At 41.1% G+C, this 21,709-nt stretch overlaps 1 protein-coding gene across 1 annotated transcript in view; it reads right to left on the bottom strand.

Moving 5' to 3' along the window:
• Positions 1–8,728, bottom strand: part of atp10a (ATPase phospholipid transporting 10A) — a gene marked incomplete at both ends in the record, with an annotated part of 38,572 nt that extends 29,844 nt beyond the window's left edge. The window contains 3 exons of the mRNA XM_083647280.1: positions 67–152; positions 1,008–1,212; positions 8,301–8,728. Coding sequence (XP_083503406.1) covers positions 67–152; positions 1,008–1,212; positions 8,301–8,728 — 719 coding nt within the window. The remainder of the gene's footprint in view (positions 1–66; positions 153–1,007; positions 1,213–8,300) is intronic.
• Positions 8,729–21,709: the final 12,981 nt, after the last annotated feature.

The following is a 21,709-nucleotide window of genomic DNA, read 5'->3' as shown; positions in this document are numbered from 1 at the left end:
AAAGCTAAAGCAAACGCACTAAAAACACTACTACTAAACAACACACTAAATAAAAAAAATACTCACATGTAGCCTCTGAATCTGTTCAGATCATTGTTGGGCTTTTCACATTCAATTACGCTGTTGTACTTTGAGGGGTCAAAATCACAATCCTGCAAACAGAATGGGCAATTGTTTAATCAGTCACTGAACATAACTTGCATTGAACATTACTGACTAAATTGATTCAAAACAAAAATAGACAAATGCCTCAATATAATAGTGTTCAGAATTTCTAATCAACATATCGTTTCATTATTACCCCTCATAGCATTTGCTGTGTTACTGTACACACTCATTTACTTTGCATGGGACAGACAGCATGAGAACTCCCCAGATAGACTCAGAAGAAGCACAAAGCAGATTAGTGTTAGTACTGTTTCACAGCATTATATAAGAACATCTCACTCTTTGCATCGGCATTTTAAATACTAACACATTTTTGTCACCAGAAGTAGAAATGTGGCTTTGGTTTAGTGTTAAATCTGCTGTGTAAATAGGTTGCACACAACACTTCAACCGTTCAACCATAAAGTTTCAAAATACAGACAGCATATCCTGAAGAGTTAAATTGAAACGGTTGTGGCTTTTTTCACACTTTAGTGTTTGTTAGTAATCTGTCTGTTCAGATGAGCAAAGAGCAGGCCAGCTGAACACACCAGCACAAGGACAAATGCTGCATCCCAATCAGCTTAATTTGTTGTTAAAGAGTCAATCAAGTTTGATGAGTACAACTAGTTAAATATCAGCCTAACTATTTCAATCTGACTTTACTGTCCCAATTAATTTAGAGTGATTATGTACACTACATTGTAGCAGGTTTTGTCATTCTACAACATGCCAAAAGGTTCAAGGCAAAATGAAGTCCTTACATATTAAGTAGCTTATCCAAACCAAAAAGTCAGGTGATGCAGCCCAATGAAGACAAGGCAGAAAGAAAGAAAGGCAGCGAGCAGCAGTTTCCTCACCAGGTCAAAGAAGCTGCGGACGACCTGCCTCTGCTTGAGGTTGGTCTCTCCGTCCAGCGTGGCCGTCTCGATGTGACACAGGCGGTCCGGGTCACTGGTGCTCAGCAGGAGCACGTCGGCGGGGAGGATCTCGTTACAGCGTAGCCGGATGAAGTCGCCCACCCGCACCTCCTTCCAGAACTTCTCCACATAGCGCCGGTCCGCTCTGCCAGAGGAACAACAGACACACAGCTGCTGGTTGCGGTTTGCAAAATGCGGAGCCATTGTTTTCAATAATTGATAGTAAACTTCAGTCACTCCCAGAATGAGATCAAAGAGGAGATTCGTATTATCCAAAAGTTGAAAGACTACACAAACACAGTCCTGGCATTATACATCAAACGCAAGATTCTCCAGGAGATGAGCAGGCACACATCTAGTCTTGGTTAGAGAAGAGAAGAATCCATCCTGGGGAAATATCTAAGGCACAATATGGCGGGCTGTGGGACAACGTCTGTTCTGCTTTCCACCCAAGAAGATCAGGAGAGTACATGTAATGAGCTTGATACCTTATGTATAACTTATGTCGTGTGTTTTGAATCCAGCTCCTCTGTCCCGTTTCTCTCTCCCAGCTCTAACAGTGAGGAACTTCCAAAATATTTATCTCAACAGGAATATAATACTAACTCACTGACAGTCAGGAACTGAATCTCCACAAATAATTACATACAGACGAGTGGGAAGACAGACTCAGACCTTTAGACGGGGTTAAACAGAGATGATGACACTGCATTGTCTTTCTCACCACAACATTGTAGTAGAAAGTCTCACCAGGGCTTTCTATATTTAGGGTGTCTGATGGTTCTTCTGATGAATTGATGGTGCTACAGTCACAGACTGTACTGAACACTACATAATGTCAAAACTCTCAGCAGAGCTTTAAGAGAAAACATTGCTGCACTCTTCATCAGGGATGTGGGAAAAACACCTTCTGATGTTCTGCTTATGGTAACCAGGGTATATTTCTGAACAAATTTGACCTGCTAGCAAATTTGCTAAATAATGCATATCTCTGCAGCTAAAACAACAGTCTAGAACTGACTCAGTTATTTATTTATAGCAAACCCCTCCATAACTCCAGGGTTTCCTGCTACTGCCGCTAGCGCATTATACAATGTCCAGCTGGGTTAAAATCGTAGCAAGGGGTTGGGATAACTGATGTCACAATGCCAATTTGCATACCAATAACTACTGTCTCCGCTCGCAGCCAAAGGAGGAGGGGCTGCGCTGTGTGTGGGAAGAAGTGATGTGATTCAACACGAGGCCATCTCACGAAGTGACACCTCTGAATTACACACAACACAGCACGGTTGTGGCGGTTCCTTGCCATCCACCGCACCTGGCTTGTCTATTATAACACGGTATAGACCTTATTCGCCAACCCTGGACGGCACCATATTGTTGACATACCATCCTGCGCGCACACAGCGCTGCAGCTGACAACTAGTAACAGCCTTATTGTCGTTTCTGTTCCATTACATGGAAAAATTAGGTCATTCTTATCCACTAGAAATCTGGAAACAGTCATTCATGCATTTATCTCATCCCGGTTAGATTACTGCAATTCACTTTTCTCCTGTCTCACACAACAAAACATCAATAAAGCTAGACTCATATCCAGGTCCAACAGGAGAGAACATATCTCACCGGTCTTAAAATCACTTCATTGGCTCCCAGTTCGTTTTAGAATTGATTTTAAAATTTTAATGATCACTTTTAAGGCTTGTAGAGGAGTGGCTCCAGAATATATAGCTGACCTCCTGAACCCCTACCAGCCAAACCGCAACCTGAGATCCTCTGGGAGGTCACTCCTGGCCATTCCTCCATCCAGACTTATAACTAAAGGTGACCGGGCCTTCTCTGTTCAGGCTCCCTGGTTATGCAATGACCTCCCAGAGGAGATCAGGGAAGCGACCACACTGTCTTCTTTTAAGTCACGTCTAAAAACTCACTATTTTAGACTTGCTTTTTATTGATCTCATTGTGATTTTATTGTTTTATTCTCCGTTTTTCATTATTACACTTTTACATGTATATTTTATGTCTACCTAGTGTCTTTTAATTGTATGCAATTTTATGTATTGTCTGCCTTTTGCCTTTTTTATTCTGTATGTAAAGTGTTTTGTAACTTGTTTTGAAAAGCGCTATATAAATAAAGGTATTATTATTATAATTATTACAAAATAGCGATAGTGATGACAGCAATAAAAAACCCACAGTTGTTGTTTGTATGCTGCCGTTAATGCCTGTAATAAATAAACAAAAGAACGGGGTGAACAGACTTTGCTGTGAGGAGCTGTCAGAAAGTTTCACTTGTCTCTCCTAAGTAACTATCCACACATCTCCTGTGCTGCTGACGTATCCCCAGTCTCGCTCCCTTCACGTCTGAGGACGGTAGAGATAGAAACAAACCACGGGGACTTTATTGCTGTCATTACTACAGCCATGCATAACGCAGGTCACCATCCGAACACAATTGGAACGATACAGGTAACGCTAACAGCGGCTAGCTTCCTATAAACGCTGCTCCACATAGGCTGTCACTTGAGAGCTGCAGCGCTATGTCGACAATATGGCGGCGGTGGGCATGCCAGTACGTGAGTGACGTCAATCGAATAAGGTCTACTGCAATATTGCCGTTATTTGTGACAGTAAGAATGTAGCTGACTAAACAAGCTGATATTGTGGCCTACGCATCATTATTAGCTCGTCGCAGAATACTGTTAGACTGGAAGTCCCCTAAGCCACCATCATCCACTGTTTGGCTTAGAGACCGTGTCTTTTTTCTTAAGCTTGAAAAAATTAAATTCACTCTCAGGGGCTCTGTAGACCATTTCCATAAGAAATGGCAAGGCATGATAGACTACTTTATGGACCTTCAAACACTCCCCCCGGAATGAGAAAATTATTTGTATTACTTGTATAACTGTATTTATTTTTATTCATTTTTTATTTTTTATTTTTATCCTTTGCTATGGTGTGTGTGCATACATTTTGCTGTTGTGAATTATTGATGTGCTTTACTTTGTTGTTCGGAATCAGAATTGAGTATACACTCGCTGAACCAGTATGAATCAGGGTCTTTCAAGGTAGGGGTGGGAGGGAATGGGGGGGGGGGGGGGGGAAGGGGCATCTGCTGTCAAAAAAAAGAAAATCTGAAGGAGATAATTAATGTTGATTGTTCATCTGTCCTTCAATAAAAATCATTGAAAAAAAAAAAAGAAAAAAAAATGTAGCTGACTGGAAATGTTTTCATGTATGGCCATTTAGCTGGCAGCTGGCGCTTATAGGAAACCCTAGAACTCTGGACTATGTCCGTTGAATCAGGTCTCACAACAACGGACAATTGTGTTCATACGATACACCTCATCCGAGTAACGTCTGGATATCTTCACTGCATCATCAGTCAGTATATAAAAAGGGAGCTCGGGCTCTGTCTGTTTCTCCTGTCCCACTGATGACATAATCAGTGATGTCATAAATTCACTCACATATAAAAAGAAATAGAGTCCGCACACTGCTCGACTTGCTCCCAGTTGATTTATTTTTAACGTTTCGGTCAACAAGGACCTTCTTCATAAATTCACTCACACACACACACAAGACTATAGTTCAATGATGATGTCACTGATGACTTCGCTGATGATGTCATCAGTGATGTCATACATAGGCATTGTGACATCACTGATGTCATCAGTGACACACACAGGAGAGCGACTGAGGGAGAGAGAGAGGGACATAGACTGAGGGAGAAGGAGAGCGACTGAGGGAGAGGGAGAGAGAGACTGAGGGAGAGAGAGAGGGGGAGAGAGACCGAGGAAGAGAGAGAGGGAGACTAGGGGCAGGCGAGGCCACGCAACAGCCGAGCTGCGGGCGAGTCCGCGCAGCGGCCGAGCTGCATATGCGAGCTGCAGGGCGGGCGAGGCCGTGAGCCTGCGCAGCGGGCGAGCCTAGGAATCGAGCGTGCATAGCGCCCAAGATGCCTAGTGTCTGATAGGGGCTAATGACTCATTCTAGTAGTAAATATTTTCTGAAACAGACTCAGACAGACAGGCAGACATTAAATATGTCGGTGAAGACTTTTTTTCTTGTCCCATTTAAGCCCAAACAGGTTATGATAAACAGAGTCAGACAGGGATGGGAAATGGAAGAAAATCAATTGAGGACAGATAACACTGCCTGGGCAATAATAACAATACAAACTATTGGTCATCGTAATTGTCGAAAATATTTCCCATCTCCCCTGCTTCAAAACATCAGATTCATGGCCCTGAGAACAAGGAAGAAACGCTCAAAGATTAGAGCAGACAAATCTTAAATATGTGCACAGCTTTCTATTGTATAATAACCTACAAAATGACACAGAGAGGCAGCTTCAGTGCCTAAGGGTGTCACTGTCAATACACAAGCCCATAACTGAAAGAGGCCAAATATTATGACAAGAAAAACACATCTCTAGTCAGGGACACTAACTGATCTGTCATCAAAGACCCCGGAGTGTTGAGGTCCATGAGATAAATGAGCCGATGTTAAAAAGACAGTTATTTTTGGGCCTGGGTTTGCTTGAAGCTGGCAAGCAATGTTAGCGTAGCCGAGTTTAAACAAATAAGCAGCATTAACGTCCCTTGTACATTTTCTTCAATTTCTACTTTCAGGCCGAATCAAACATACAGTATGCTGATTTTCAGTGACAGCATCTGAGATGATCACGCAATAGAGAACATAATCTTAGCCTTGACTGATTTCTATGTACCGTATAAGAATGTACGGTACCTTTGAGGACAGCATGAGCACATTGGGTGGCAAAAAGAAAAATCTAGTTACTGAGAACAATCATTGGGAACTACGGTAAAACATATAATACATCAAAAAACAAAAACAAAAAAAACACCCAAACCACAATAAAATGGTTGAAGTTATTGTTGTTAGCAAATATGCAGACATCCTGGCAGGTGAATATACATGTTAATGTGCATGAATCTACTATACTGTTAATGTGATGTCTATGTGGTTTTGGTATCTTTGGCTTCACACCTGGAATTCACACAGCCCACTTAAACCATAAGATAAACATACCAATCTATCTATGAATATTATAGCTGGTTGCTGCAAATATCAGCCTAGGTTTCGACTTCTAACTAGGGATGCAGCGGTATACCGTTTGAAGGTATACCGCGGTTTGAAAACGTCACGGTATCAAAACCACTAAAATTTGCCGTCATACCTTCCCCACGGTATCAGCTGTTTCCCCAAAACAAAGTGCCCAGGTTTCTTGCAGAGTGCAGCTTACGTGGCCCCTCCCCCTCGCTGCAAGGACCCCCCTGAACTTTCCCCCATCTAAAAAGACGACGTCGGCTGTATGGGAATATTTCGGCTATTGTAAAAACACAAATGGTCCGCAATACCGCGATACCGTGAAACCGTGGTATTTTTGTCCAAGGTTATCATACCGTCAAAAACTCATACCGTTGCATCCCTACTTCTAACCCAGTAAATCCCAGCTTTCTTGATACTTTTTTATGTGGAATCTCTAAACCCTTGCCAAGGAAAATTGGGCGAGGTATAAAACATAAATTGCTTCATTATCTAATTGTTTATTTGAATGGAAACAGAAGCCAAACAGATCTGTAGAACGGGAACAGATTAACATCCACTGAAACAAACACAGGAAAAGTCAAGTGAGGGCACACTTCAAAGTTTGAGGAAAATCTATTGTTTTCACCACTTGCTGTAGGTCCTGTAGTATTAGTTGTGTGTCATATTAAAACTGCAATACCTCCTTGTGCGTGAACACAAAGCACAGCAAGGCTACTACAGTGCACGGTCACCTATTGATTTTGTAATTGTGGAAGTATAAACCAACCAGCTTAGATAAACACCAGCAGCATAAATTATTGTGCTGTTCAGTGACCAGGACTGTTTCTCGACAGCGCCAACAGATGTTAGCATGTTAAGCACATGCCATGCCAGTGTGATTTATGAGTCCAGGAGGACCGATTCACCCAACTATGTCTAGCTACATCTTTCTAGGGGGCCGCAATATCTACTGTAGGCTAAGGAGGAATCCAGTAAAGTAAATCAGTCATAACAAATTACCGTAAAAGGGACAGAAGAAGCACCTAGCAGCACAAGAGGCTGCATTCCTATAATACATATTTTGTAAATATTAGCATTTTTGATAAAACTGGAATTACCTCCATCATAAATATAAGGTACCTTCAACTTTGCTATGTGAAAACTGCCCATGTGAAGAATGTAATTTATCAGACAAGGGTTCATCTGGTAATTTCCACACACAGTACAGCTAGCTACGGTAAATATCTTCTAGAAAAAGACTTAATGATCCATAAAGTCACTGGCCACTTGTTTAACCTAAGAGAAAGAAATAAGGGGTGTGGGGGTCCTGGGGGGGGGTTAAGGCTGTACTGTATGTTGGTTTACACTGAGGTGTTACATGCTTCAGAAAGGAAATGTTTTGCACAATATTGACCACATCAGCAGGAGAAAATTCAATTATGTCCAACCTTGAGAACAACTTGGGTCAAGACTTAGCTAAAAGTGTGGAGCCACTACACACTGAGCCTTTTGATTACCATGAATTATGCTCTGTACGTGGACGACAGTGCTGCTTTTCATTAGCCAAATACACTCTCCACACACACACGACACAGACTCTGGGAAAATAGGTAGGCTAGGCACACTATTTTAGTGAGCCGACGAGTAGAGAAACCTTTCAAGACAAACAGGTTGCAAGGCAGTGTTGACTTGCATGTACTGTACAGTATGACTGCATCTAAATTCCAGGTAAAATCTGCATTGTTTGTGCACAAAAAGCCTTTCCCCTAGTATTCCGAGAAATGTGTGGATAGGGTGATAGGTGTCAATTTAACCAGAGGGTTTGCTTGACATGGTGTAGAATAAAAATGTGCTTGTTGATCTGAGGGCTTCCTCATCTTTACTCTTGAGGCCTGTCATGTACCTTTCTTGCCATGATGGACCATTGGACCCACAAAGGATGAATACGAGAGGCTGGTTAGGGTTCCTGCTTAATGGGACAGTGCACAGTCATGCAAGAACGTCGTAAAATGTTTTCATCTGAAGCAATCTGACCTCATGACATGAGCTGTGTCCAGACGCAGTTGTGATGTGAGAAGATGTAAGGAATGACTAGTATGAATACCCCAGAAAGAATAGCAACCGCTAACAATGTCTGCAACCTGTTGAAATGTTACTGGTGGGTGTACTTGGGCCTACCTGCTGTAGACCAGACAGTCCATATGATTGATTTCTTTATCCGATCTGTGTCTTCTGTAGTCCTCCCATAGGTCTTTGATGGCAGTGACAGACAAAATGAAAACCACTGGAGCCAGGGCAAGTTCTGGTTGAAATGCGTTGACAACTGGAACAAAATTCAGCAATGCGATGAAAACAAAGTAAACATTGGCGAACCTATGGAACTGCTCGAAAAGGTTCTTGGGCAGGAAAGACAGAAGAGTATATTTGGTGGTCTTAATCTTATTGTTTGCATAGTGTCGGTTTGGACTGTCCTCTCCCTTGGCGTGGTCATACAGTGTGTTGGCGTGCACGGTCCTCGTTTTGTTCTCCTTGTTTTTCTTCTTTCTTTGTTTTTTCACTTTTGAACCCTCTTTGACCATCCCGGCTTCTTCACTCTCCCGCGCCATAGCCCGTTCGGTTCTGCCTCAAACTTTCACAGAGTTTTTGTGGCGTTTCCCCCCGTGTCCTTTTCTGAAACAAGAAAGTGCTATGTTATCATTCTTTTACCATGTGAAGAATGAGTTCGTCATTCTTCTTGTTCCTCCCCAATCAAACAAACATGTCCTTTTCATCCATGTCGACTCCTCTTTTCGCTACTAGTCAGAGGAAAACTTTTGCTTGTTTGGAGGGCTTCTCCTTTTTTCCTATTGCTGGGAAAAGGATGCTGAAATAGTGAGCAGCACAACTTCGACTTTCAACAGCTTGGCGGACGATTTCTAAAGCATGTGGATGGACTTCCTAGTTGTAGTCTCTATGGCCTGTGTGTACGTGGAGCGGCGGAGGCGCGCAGGTACAGCGCAAACAGGACGTTCGTGAGCGGGTGATGGGTCGCACTTTTTCACGAAATCTGACACGCAGGCCCCTCCCCTCCTCATCCAACCTGGGCTTTTTTGTGTGGTCTCCAAAGTGCCACGCGGTAGTTGAGTTCACACTGTTCTACAGGAAGTCAAATATCAAAATTCAATGTTTCCACATCATCTCAATTAATTACTGTGTACTGCTTACTTTACTGTTGTGTATATTTTGTATACATTTGTGAGTGTGTTTATAATGTTTTGGTTAACCTGCTAGGACCCTTTGGCTAAATATGGCATATTTACATTTCAAGCAAATTAATCATTGTCCCTGTTCAAATGAATCAATCAACCAATCATTCAGATCAGTTAAAAAAAATCTGTGTTGGGATTGGAAGGAGAATATGGAGACCAGTTCAATTATTATTATTAATAGTGGTACAGTATTTAAAATATTGAAACTCAAAGATCTTTAATTTGATCTGTTCTGTGACCCATATGGTTTTTTTTATTCCATCAATTGCTGCTCCCCTGATTGATACTTTTTGACTTTAATTCATGCTTGCAGCAAAGTGGCTACACTGAAACTTTACAGAAATTGTCACTGAAAACATAAGAGCCAATTTGGACACGTGGACAGGGCAAAGTACAAAGAAAGATGTTGCACTCATGTCTAGCCCACTATTGCAAATCTTATCAGCATAGATCCATATGAGAGAAGAAATACAAATCACATTGCTTCATTTTGACTTTTGACCCTTAAAAAACACGGATTGATTGAACTCACAAAACAACATTGCCTAATTTGCCCTGTTAGTTTCTAAAGGAGGAAAACAACAGTGCTTAAAAAGTAAGGGATGGCAATTTCTTTTTTCAGCAGAGGCACAACCTGATTTAGGTTTTTGCCTTATTGTTTACTCAATGCAGTATGTGGCTTTTTGAGGCCAGATTCAGCCTGTTGTCTTGGATCCACCTCACTCTGGTCATTCATCATGGGGAAATTGAATTGTTCTCCATGCCAAGATGCCACAGAGTACAATCAACCATTAGTTTTTTTAGCCCAACAGCTGGATGGTCCTGGCACAAATTGCTGTGGACGGCTCTGCGATAGGCCTTTGATTTATCTCCTCTGGGGCTACTGTTTGCTAAGTGGCCAGTCTGTCTCTGAAAGTGCTAATATTTCAGAACGTGTAAATGCCTTTGTAGATATCACAGGGCTCATGGGTAAATGGTGCTTTTTGTAATTGCTGGTCATTTTTGCCCAACAACATTAATTTAAATGGGAAAATAATGCTTTTCTATTGCTGATAACAGATTGAAGTTTACATTTTGAATATAAAGTTGTTGCCATATATAGGCTATAGCCTAACTGTGGCAAAATGACAGAAGGCTTGCCCTTCAAACTGATGATTGCCCTTTGACCCTCGTGGATTTTGATTCAGATGATTACCGGTCACTTTGGAAATATCTGTCATGTTTTCATGTGCATTTGCTTCACCTGACCCCACCTCCTGCCTGTGTTAATACTCCTGCCTGCACCTCATATCTCTCTTAATATTGCAACAACGAATTATGGCAAATCTTGTCAAAAGTTATTTGTAGCCTCTTGTCATAGTTATATTTTCCCTAACGATGAAAGATAACAAACATGGTAAATTATTATGCATTATAGATATAATACATAAATATTGCATGGCATCATAGAAAATTGGCACATTTTGCATCATAATGCAATTGATACAGTGAAAATGGCTTGGTTCCCCTTTGATTCCCCTTTTGACTGTAATTGCATATAATCATATCAATGTCAATAGCTGGTGGCTATCTTCCCAGATATCAAAGGAAGAACTTCCTTCTTGGCCTCTTGTGAACATTAATGTCATTATCCATCTTCATCTCCTCTGTGAAGATGAGCAGGCCATTCTAGCCTCGCCCCCAGTCCCTCAGTTGATGACAAAATCATGGGACAGCCCAATCACTATATCTTCACCTGCTCTGGGAATTTGCATCATGGATGTGTGTTTATATGATTTAACTCTCCATACTGTTGATATGCTGAGGCAGGACTGAGTGGGAAAACATACTCACATCGCATTACTTGCAAGATCTGTGTCCTGTACAGTGTCAGTCCTTATATGACCCATGTGATTCTTGATTAATTTGATAAATTGCTTCCACTTTCCATAAGGTTAGAGAATAAAGCTTAATTAAAAATGCACATAACATTAAGACCAAATTGAGCTGAGAAATGTGACCAGAGAAAAGATGACACATGCAACATCCAGTACTGGAATGTGTGCAACGATGTCTCCTATACAGTAGCATTAATTTAACGTGGTCATTTTTTCCCTGGTATTTGACTGATGGTTTGAGGTTTATCTCATTTTTAGGAGACTTTTTTTTTTTTTTACAAACAACATTTGAATAACTTGCCATTCTCGAGAGTATTGGAAACTATTGTTCTCTATTGAGATGGAGTAAAGTAATTTCTGCATAACAAATTTTGAACATAGAGTTTTGATCAGTTTTGAAGCAGAAGACACACACATACTGTAGATGATGTCTGTCTTGTGTAGAATTCTTATGTGTAAAACTTTACATCCTACTATCATGTTTCCTAATAATAATAATATAGACATTTAGGCTATAAAATAAATGTATAGCAGTGTGCTTGAATACTGGTATTGCAGTCTTGCTCAATGGATGCACCTCTAATCAGGCACTGATAAAGCCCACCAAAAAGAATCTGTTTGCTATTAAAGGGAAAAGTATGATTTGGTGTTTACATTTCCATCCACCATTTGGATAAATATTGGCAGAGGAACCTCCCTCAGGAGTTAAGATATCACAGTGGGACTGAAGCCCCAATGAGGAGGCGTGTATAAGACATGACATGTAGACAAACTACAGTGAGCAGAGCTGAGGTTAATAGATCTAGCTGCAGCTCATCCCTGTTCAGATAGAAAGCAACCTGCCAGAAGAGGGCATGATACTCCAATCAGTGCATACAGTACATGGTGCTACACCTCTCCCCTTGCATTGTCAAACCTATAGGCTATGTGTCACGGTGCAGACAGACACACATGCGTACGTGTGTGTGTGTGTGTGTGTGTGTGTGTGTGTGTGTGTGTGTGTGTGTGTGTGTGTGTGTGTGTGTGTGTGTGTGTGTGTGTGTGTGTGTGTGTGTGTGTGTGTGTGTGTGTGCGTGCGTGCGTGCGTGCGTGCGTGCGTGCGTGCGTGTGTGTGTGTGTGTGTGTGTGTGTGTCTGTGCGTGTGTGTGTGTATTTCTGAATGGGTGTAGAGAAGGGAATGTAATAAGTGTACTGTGTGAGTGCTTGTGTTTCACAGTCTTTTCACTCTTTCTTTCATTTTGTTTTTCAGTCCCAGATTGCATTATGTGGAGCTCAATAGACTCAAGAAGACTTCCAGATGGACCACACTGTCACAATGTGAATATGAACTGAAGAGTACTTGCCGAATATTCAGGTCACAACAAAGTATTAATGCATTGGCACCCCCCCCCCCCACCATAAAGCCTCATCACAGAAGCTATATCTGAACATGCACAATTCAGTTTTTCACTAATTGTTATATTATTTATACCTTATTTGTTTATATCTCATATATTTGTTCTAATTTATCACATGTTTAGCACCAATCACACCAAGACTATTTCCTTGTATGTGAAAACATACCTTGGCGAAATAAAGAATTCTGATTCTTCTGGTTCTGACGTCTGCAGCATGCTCCTGTTGCCTAGAGACAGTGAGATGTTTGGCACCTTGGTGTACCTCGGTGAGTCTGATGTGATCTGCAAGTGCTTAGAAACCTGTGAACGTCAAGACAGATCTTAGGCCACTCCCCCCCATCTGATGACAAAATGTGCCAACTTATTTGGGAGGAAGGAGGAGCCAAATGCCTACAGCTGGGGTGCTTTGAGTGAAATAAATTTCTGTCATAGCTAATCTCTTATCCTGCATCAGGGGGTGTAAAACATTTTGACCTCCTTAACTGAAGGTGTTGGACAAAGTACGTCTAACATCCTTGTTAGACCTTGACCTCGAAATATGACACAGCTTATTTAGAAATTGAATATGAAATACACAGTCTTCACAATTGCTCAAGACTTGTGCCCAGTGGTTACAAATAATTTTGGATCTGTCATTTTTGTTTTTAATTCATAAGAATCTAAAAATATTACAGTCCATTTTAATTACCAGCTAAACAAAATAGAACAAGTTAGATTGTTGAGGACAGAAATACAGGTGGAAGGGTCTGAATTAGCATCCTTCTCACTGACTGCAGCTCACCACCCCCCCTTCTCCCCGCCTGCCCCAACTACTCATAATGTATCTATGGGATGGATATTATCTTTGTCACATGGATAAGCAATGACTGCCTAGCCCACAGATTTCCAGGCGAGCCAGGGGTAAACCTGCTGATTCTGTTGAAGTTGCAGATCAATCTGCTGGAATGATGTACAGCAGCTCTGGACCATTGTAACAAAGGTAATCAGTTACTGCAGATGGCATCCATAAGCCAGGCAAAACACTCTTCTGCTGCAGAAACAGGAACAGCAGAGCGATAATAAAGATCCCTTGCGTATTTAACAACCTTATACATGTACAGCCTTATGTGGTGATTCTGCTCGAACCAGGTTCATGTCAACAACAAGAGTGTATGTGGAAACACATGCTTGCAGCAAGGTGCCTGCTTCTCAGGCACCTTGAATAATTGCCACCAGAGAGGCACTATGTCATGTATCAATAAATTATGTAATTTACAATGCTGCAGTGTTTGAGTGTGGCCTTGGCCTCAGGCAGGTCTTGGTCTCGAGACTCTGCCTCAGACTGCCCCACACCTAATTTATGTTGTTCTCATTCTTTGTTTTGTATAGGACATATTTATCGTATACATTAGATCTTGTACTTTGTAAAATAAAAAATAAAAAAATCAATAACAATTATTTGAAAACCATGAGATACACTCTTTCAATTGTTATTTCTCGTATTATTTGGAGAGAGAGAAACACATATCTTTGCATATATTTTCCTATTACTATCAAATAAGACTTGAGTTGTGACCGTTTTGGCTCTGTCTTGACTCAAAATGCCATAAAGTGCATGTTCATGTCATATTGCAGAACACTTTGAATCTGTCTTCGTTTCCTGCACATTTCTTCTCTTCTCTTCTCTATAGGCTGCTCTTCTGTGTTTTTTCAATCACCACTGTGTCCATTCTACAGTCATGTCACAGTGTCACATGCCATTTGGAAATTTTGAACCTCTGCTTATTGGATTTTGGCGAATGTTTGTATGTTTCTGTATGCTGCTAAAACATGCGAGATGGATTCCTTTCTACTACCAGAAGCTCAATGGGAGGAAACTTTATGTTCTCATACTAATCTGGGATAGTAGGCTACTGCCAACTGTAGGTCAGCTCACTGTCTGTCTGTCTGCTATAGTAGCAGCGCCTGAAGAAAAGACTGTCTGGCAGAGACACAGGGACTACTACCATCTCTCTGGGATACAGTAGTTGCTCCTTCCATACCAATGAATACATGCAGGTGTGAGTGTAAGATCTGCTCGCTTACCAGATTGGCTCGGGCACGCATTGTGATTGGCTGTACGTCGTCGGGCACGTGGGATTAACGTGGGCAAAATGTCAGACAGCTTTACATTAGCCAGCAAGCTAAGCTAGTGCTACTGATGTTATCAGACATGATAGACATTAAAAATATGAATCATACAAACATTCAATGATCATGATTCAAGTGTACAGGACCATTTCTCATAAACATGAGCCTTACTTTTTGAAAATAAATGTTGTGAGAGTTTAACTTCATCTGACCCCGAGCCGAGCACATCCGGTAGGGCGAGCCGATCCGGTACTCACACCGGCTGGTGCTCAGCTCAGGCCTCCAGCTCCACACGCATTCACTCTTCCTCATGGGAACAGGTATTTGAGGAAAGAGGATATTTAGCTGTAGGAGGAGCATGTCAGGTCACACCTCCACCACCGACCCATGAGACAAACCATTTGCCCCTTAAAATGCAATCTATTCAATTGCTCAGAGAAAACCATCAGACAAAGAGTACTGCAGCCAGCTGCCCTCCACTGACTGACTGGCTGTTAGGAGAACTGATGGACCCCAGTAACCACCACACAAAGCAACTGCTGCCTGATTGGACTGGCCACCCACCTGACCCCACAGGCTGCACTACTGCCTCCTCCCTCACCCAGTCCTCTGCACATTGATTATGAAAGACAACAGCCAGAGTCCTCCAAGATGATCTGACATGGGCTCCAATGAGACAAACAGTTAGAAGTCCTCCAGTCAGATGTCATGTCACACAACTGCTACCTGAGTTGAATGCAACTTTGAAGTGAGTAGCCTATCTATTATCCTACACTTGGCTGAGGCTGTGGCTGTTTTAACAAATTAACCAACTTGACATTCACAGCTGGATGAATGCCAAATGTACCAAGATCAATTTTAAATTCCTTCACATTCCCCTCTCTCTCTCTCTCTCTCTCTCTCTCTCTCTCTCTCTCTCTCTCTCTCTCTCGCTCTGTCTCTCTCTCTCTCTCTCTCTCTCTCTCTCTCTCTCTCTCTCTCTCTCTCTCTCTCTCTCTCTCTCTCTCTCTCTCTCTCTGGAACCACAAATATTTCTACAAAAGGGGTGCCATCACAACATCACCAGGCACATATTATATGGACGATTGGGACAGTCCACGACCTTACTATATTAAGGGAATTTCTTCCTCTCAGCAATAAATCTGAAATCCTATAGTCAAAAGGCTTTACTCTTCATTCATAAATATAGTAATAGTATCCCGGAGTTACCATGGCCCTAACCTTGGTCACTGCTGATCCTCCCATCTATCCATGGACACGGACTGTCAGCCTCTGTTTCTTGGCCCTTTTAAAATTCATGTTCATGTTACTTTAAGATGTGTGCAGAGTCTCTCCCCTATGTTTAGGTCCTTGACTGTAAAAATCAGGCCAACTCTTGACAACCTAGTTCTTCATAATCTGTTTTGCTGTTCCTCAATCTGTCACCTTAAATAAGTGTGGCCTTTTGAATGTAGGGTCAATATCAAACAAACTGTTTATCTTTCAGGATCTGATTAAAAACATCTGTTTTACTAACAATTTTATCATGATTACTGAAACCTGAGTCGCGTTACAACTTACTAGTATAATTTCTCATGTGGCTTTGCCTCCTGAAAAGGATGCTTCACCCCAGACAGAAGGCCACACCAGCTTCAGCACCACATTGTATTGGTCACAGACATGTCTGGTGATATTTATTTATATATTTTGTTGTGGTTTGTTGCCTCAGGGCAACACTATGCCATAATGTTATGGAATAAATGAAGGGTCATATTGTATAATGCCAATTTTAAATGTGTTCATGTGCATGTAAAAAGCACAAATGAGGATGTTCTTCTATCTCTCATTTTGGGGGTGTACCTATAATTATAAGCACAGCACACACATCAGTTTCTAAAACGAGGGAGACATTGATTAGAAGACAGTGTGAGCAATACCAGTGGGTGTTAATTGAGAGGCAGATCTAGGTCATGGACGCTGTTTTGAACTCCCTCCAGTAGCGGAGACAGTATCACAAACACAATAGAGTCCTTCCCCCAAACCACGACTAAATTAGATTGTTGTTATTGTGCTTTGCTTGATGGTGTCAGTGTGGGCCTAAGAGAATGATGGGGGAGATATATCATCTGCGGTTAAGAATGACTTTTTATTTTTGGTATGCTGGTACAGTAACATTATGAACAAATATAGGCCTACTACATGTATTCTGGCCTTTCTCTGGTTGGGTTTAGGGTCTTTGTTGTAGCTGTTGTTTCTTTTTCCTTTATTGGTTTTCTTGTATGTCTAATTTGCATATTGGAAAAATAAAATTGTATATATATATATATATATATATATATATAAAGTGACTTTTTATCACTTTCTGACAATACTGGTGTATGAGAGTACAAACCCCAAGACATAATCAGAAAATTAGAAAAGGATTTTTTTTAAACGAGTCAGATTGCTGCCCATCATGCATTTCACACAGAGCAATAACACTATATAGTTAATTAAATAAAAGCTAAAAATGGTAAATAATTTAAGTATGAATGATTTTACAGCTTGTGATCAGTCAGCCGATCAAAGCCTAAAAGGCGGAGGCAGTGTCAGCCACATCCATTAAAAGCCATATTAAATCAAGGCTATGGAAGAGAAATACTAGTGGCCAAAAGGAGAAAATCAATACAGCTGAATTCATTTTAAACCGGGAAGTGAAACATTCAGCGTACCAACTCTCTGATCTGATAGTGGCTTTTTTTACACTATATTACCTCCCAACACAATTTCCTTTACCCAGATCTCGCTAAGATACAACATATTATAAAATCACAATATGGTGACCTTCATTATAAGGAGATAAGCATGCAAAATGTGAATCTTCCATAGGCATTGAGTACATCCAACCTGATGTCAAAGTAATATAGATTGATTCGTTTCTGATTTATAGCTGATGTTCATCACACTGACCCTGAAAGACAATCTATGGCTCCCGTTCCAATATAGACACCCTTTAGATGAAGATGTCATTCTTTTTGGAAACTACGCTGCCAGAAGTCAGCACAAAGGATTTGGAGTCTGATTGGGCATAATGAGAAAGCACATTGACTGGACATTTCTCCTGAGAGTTTATGAAGTGGATACTGGTTTGCTTAATTAAAGGACCATCTTGCCATTTGGATGTAGATGAGTTTAAAATTAGTATCTCCCTTAGCTATGAATGAGCACCTTCTGTTTCCAATCATTTAAAATTCTGCGCCTCAAAGAACAAGGAGTGATGTGATACAAACAGCGGAGATGAACTGCGCAGTATTAAACACTAGCCATTTGTTTAGAGACATTTTTGTCAGATAAAAATTACTTTGATACCTGCAGCTTAAGAGACAGAAAGTCTGGACTGAGGAAATAAACAAGACCTGACTGTTTCAGTGTTTATAGTTACAAGGAATATAGATGATTATGATTATTATCAATGACATTTGTTTAAGAAAATGAGAAAATACAGAACTCAGAAAAATTCTAATGTGATCACTTGGTAAGGTTTGAGCATATTTTCCCCCATCAAATCTATATACTTGTTAATTATTATTCAGTGCTTCTGTTTTGGTATTACTGTTGATCCATAGCATTTGAAAAACACCAGTCTGTGAGATCTGGTCAAAAGATTTAGTTGACTGCCTCCTGAATGTTGTATAAGGCATTTGTAAGTTATCTGTGCAGAAGCCCAAATAAATCAAAGTAATTAACTCAATAATTGATTTGATAAATTTTCCCACAAAATGGAGACATTTTTGCTAAATCTGCAGAAGTGCACAGCTGGAGGGGCTTGGGGAAATCACGCGTAGAAAGATTTTGCATAAACAATTGGCACATTCTGCCATAGGGTAAGTCACTTTTAATTACACCACACAGGAATCTAGAGCCAAAATATGACCCTTTAATCAACGATTCAGTGGATATATGCCAGTCAGATGTGAAAATCAAGACAGAAACAGGGAGATGCCTCTTTTCATGCAGATAATGATTCTCAAAACTGATTTGTTCAAAGATTATCTCTGCTTATTTCCACTGCAGATCTACAATCTACATTTATCAGCAATCTAACTAAGGGGAGTTTAGATGAGAGAGAAAGATAGAGAGAGCTAGGTACAGAGAGAGAGAGGAGAGATAGAAAGGGGGAGGGAGGGAGCGATCACAGCTATACAGCTACTGACCTTTGCATGTTCACAAATTGTTCTCTCTGCATATTATTATTATGACCCTACTTAAAAAAGAAAGGGGGGAAAAATCCACCAATCACCTAAGAGCTTCAACAGAATGGAAAAAATACACAGAGAATAATTGATAATTGAGAACCAAATGCTACATAGAGTGAATTAACTACTCCGCCAGCAGGTAGGCTATGATGCATTGAAAGGTTCATGTTCATTTCTGTTTTCACATGAAACTCTGTTGAACCGCGGCACCAGTGGGAAGTAGACGGTGCAGTGGGTTTCTCTTCCCAGGCTGAGGTAAGACAGTGAGGGAGACATTTTATCCACATCAGTGAGAGTAGCAACGTTACCCTGGAGGTATACGCTGAGAACTTTGCCAAATGACCACAGACTGCCCCATTTGATAAGATTTTGTCCCAGGGTCCCTCCCCATCAGATAAGATTTTAGCTTTTGTGATGACCCTCCCACTCGCCTGGCTCTGCCTTGCAGGAGCCTGGTGTTGGGGTCGCTGATTGGGTGCACATGGGCCCGGTGCACTCATTGGGCTTAAGAAGACTCCCTCCTCACGATGCACCTTGCTCTGTTCATTGTTTAACTGTAGTTTGTGTTGTCTAGATATTTTTCATTAGGTTTTAATTGTTTTAACTTTTACTTTGGTGTATGACTCCCCTCAATTGTTACTTCCTTGAGTCGGGTTGAGGGACACAAAAGTAAAACTTAAAACAATAATTTATTAACTAAAACTAAGGGAAAATAACTATAAACAAAAGAACAACAAAAGATGCATGGTGAGGAGGGAGATAGACTGAATGGTCTGAAATTCTTCTTAAGCCCAATAAATGCACCAGGCCGGGGCCCAGGGGCACCCAATCAGCCTAACGAGCCCAACACCAGGCTGCTGCAAGACAGAGCCAGGAGAGTGGGAGGATCATCACACTTTTAGATGCTTTATTATAGAAAGTGTATGAAACCCATGCCCAAAATAGTCATACATTCTGGCATTGTGTTACTTAGTTGAGGGGGGAAATATTAGCCTTTTTGCTGGGGACCCTCTGGAACCCCTTCAAGGACCTCAAGGGATTCCCGGACAAAACTTTGAGAGCCACTGTTCTCCCTCCAACACCTAAGTGACTAATTGTGATCTGGAATGTCCGGTAAAATATATCACTCCACAATTGATCTCTTAATGAGGTTTGTGAATTTCACCCTCTAGCTGTATGTTGTAGGTAATGCATTATTGACTTTGCAAGCACGTGCCCTTATTTTCTACATTCATAAGAGATCCTATACAGTGCTGATTAATTCCCAAGTATCAAGTTAAAGAATCTCATTGTGAATGAGTTTTTTCCCCCAACCTGTCGTGATTGTCAATAGCAGAACTGAAACTCTCTCTGCACCATTGTAAATGAGAATTCGTCCTCAATGGGTTTTCTGAGTATAAATAAAGGTAAATAAATGGCACATGTCAGAATGCATTGGAATGTGTGATGGAAATATTTTCACTTACAGGTGAAGAATGAACACATCCTAGGTATTTGATCTCATCACACTGCAATAAATTGATAGACAACATGCATTTGGCCTTGCGATAGTGGAGGTATTCGACCACACAGAAAACCCATTCAATTTATTTTCTATATCTTTTATGTTTCTACAGAACTGGATTTTAGGATTGAATGCTATTGACATGTCGTCTTCTTCTTCTTCTTCTTCTGGGGTGTTTTATGGCAGTTGGCATCCTTTATGTTGCATTACTGTCTGCCTCCTTCTGGATTTATCCATCCACTGTTTCCCTACATTCTGTAAAAAACACACGTCTGCCTCTATGCTATGAACATGTGTTAGTACTCTACATTGAGTGAAAGGAGAATTCCGGTTTCCGCCAAAGTGTCTGCGCGGATCCACTAGTTTCCCGCCTAACAGTACGATCTGACCAACATGGATCCATTACTGCCCATCTCGTCGATTTGTGACTGCATCCTGCACATTGTGTTGACAGATATACACAGACAAACAGACATTATACACCAAAATAAGTAGGCTATTCAAAACCGCTTCTGTAGTATTTCCTGCTACAATGTCCAATGTCCAATGTCCACAGGACCACATTTTGCCTTGACATGCACACGTGCGCGCAACACATACACACACACACACACACACACACACACACACACACACACACACACACACACACACACACACACACACACACACACACACACACACACACACACACACACACACACACACACACACACACACACACACACACACACACACACACACACAGACTCACAAGGTGAAAACAATACCAGCCACAAGCTGTCACGGCTTGTAATAAAGCTCCTTTTATGGGACGTTTATTGGCATAAAGTCATTAATTGAGGTCTCATCTATGAGCCAAAGGGCCTCATATCCCTCACGCTATTTCCCCTCCTCTCCCCCATTCCTCCATCTCCTCATTTCCATCAAGTTGTTTCCTGGTAGGAGACGAGTCACAGCGAGGGACTATTAAGGTAAAGAGGATTAGCTTTGTTCATGGTGCTGTAGGCTATATTCTACCAGATTTTACAGGACTGACCTCTGTTCATATCAGTTTTGTCTGTGTGGTCTCTCTGTAATTCATTATTCATTGCTAATCTAAAGTGCATTTGCAGATTTCATTCACCACACTGAATTTTCTCATCAAATTTAAGTGTATTTCAATCATGAGAGACCAGTGGGTAAAATTTGACAAGCAAGCTTTATTCGCAAAATAGCATGGCTACTAATTTTGGCGT

Source organism: Poromitra crassiceps (genome assembly GCF_964638095.1).
Source record: "Poromitra crassiceps genome assembly, chromosome: 12".
Taxonomy (NCBI): Eukaryota; Metazoa; Chordata; class Actinopteri; order Beryciformes; family Melamphaidae; genus Poromitra; species Poromitra crassiceps.
Note: the sequence above shows the minus strand (reverse complement) of the source record. Positions and strands in the feature narration are given on the sequence as shown.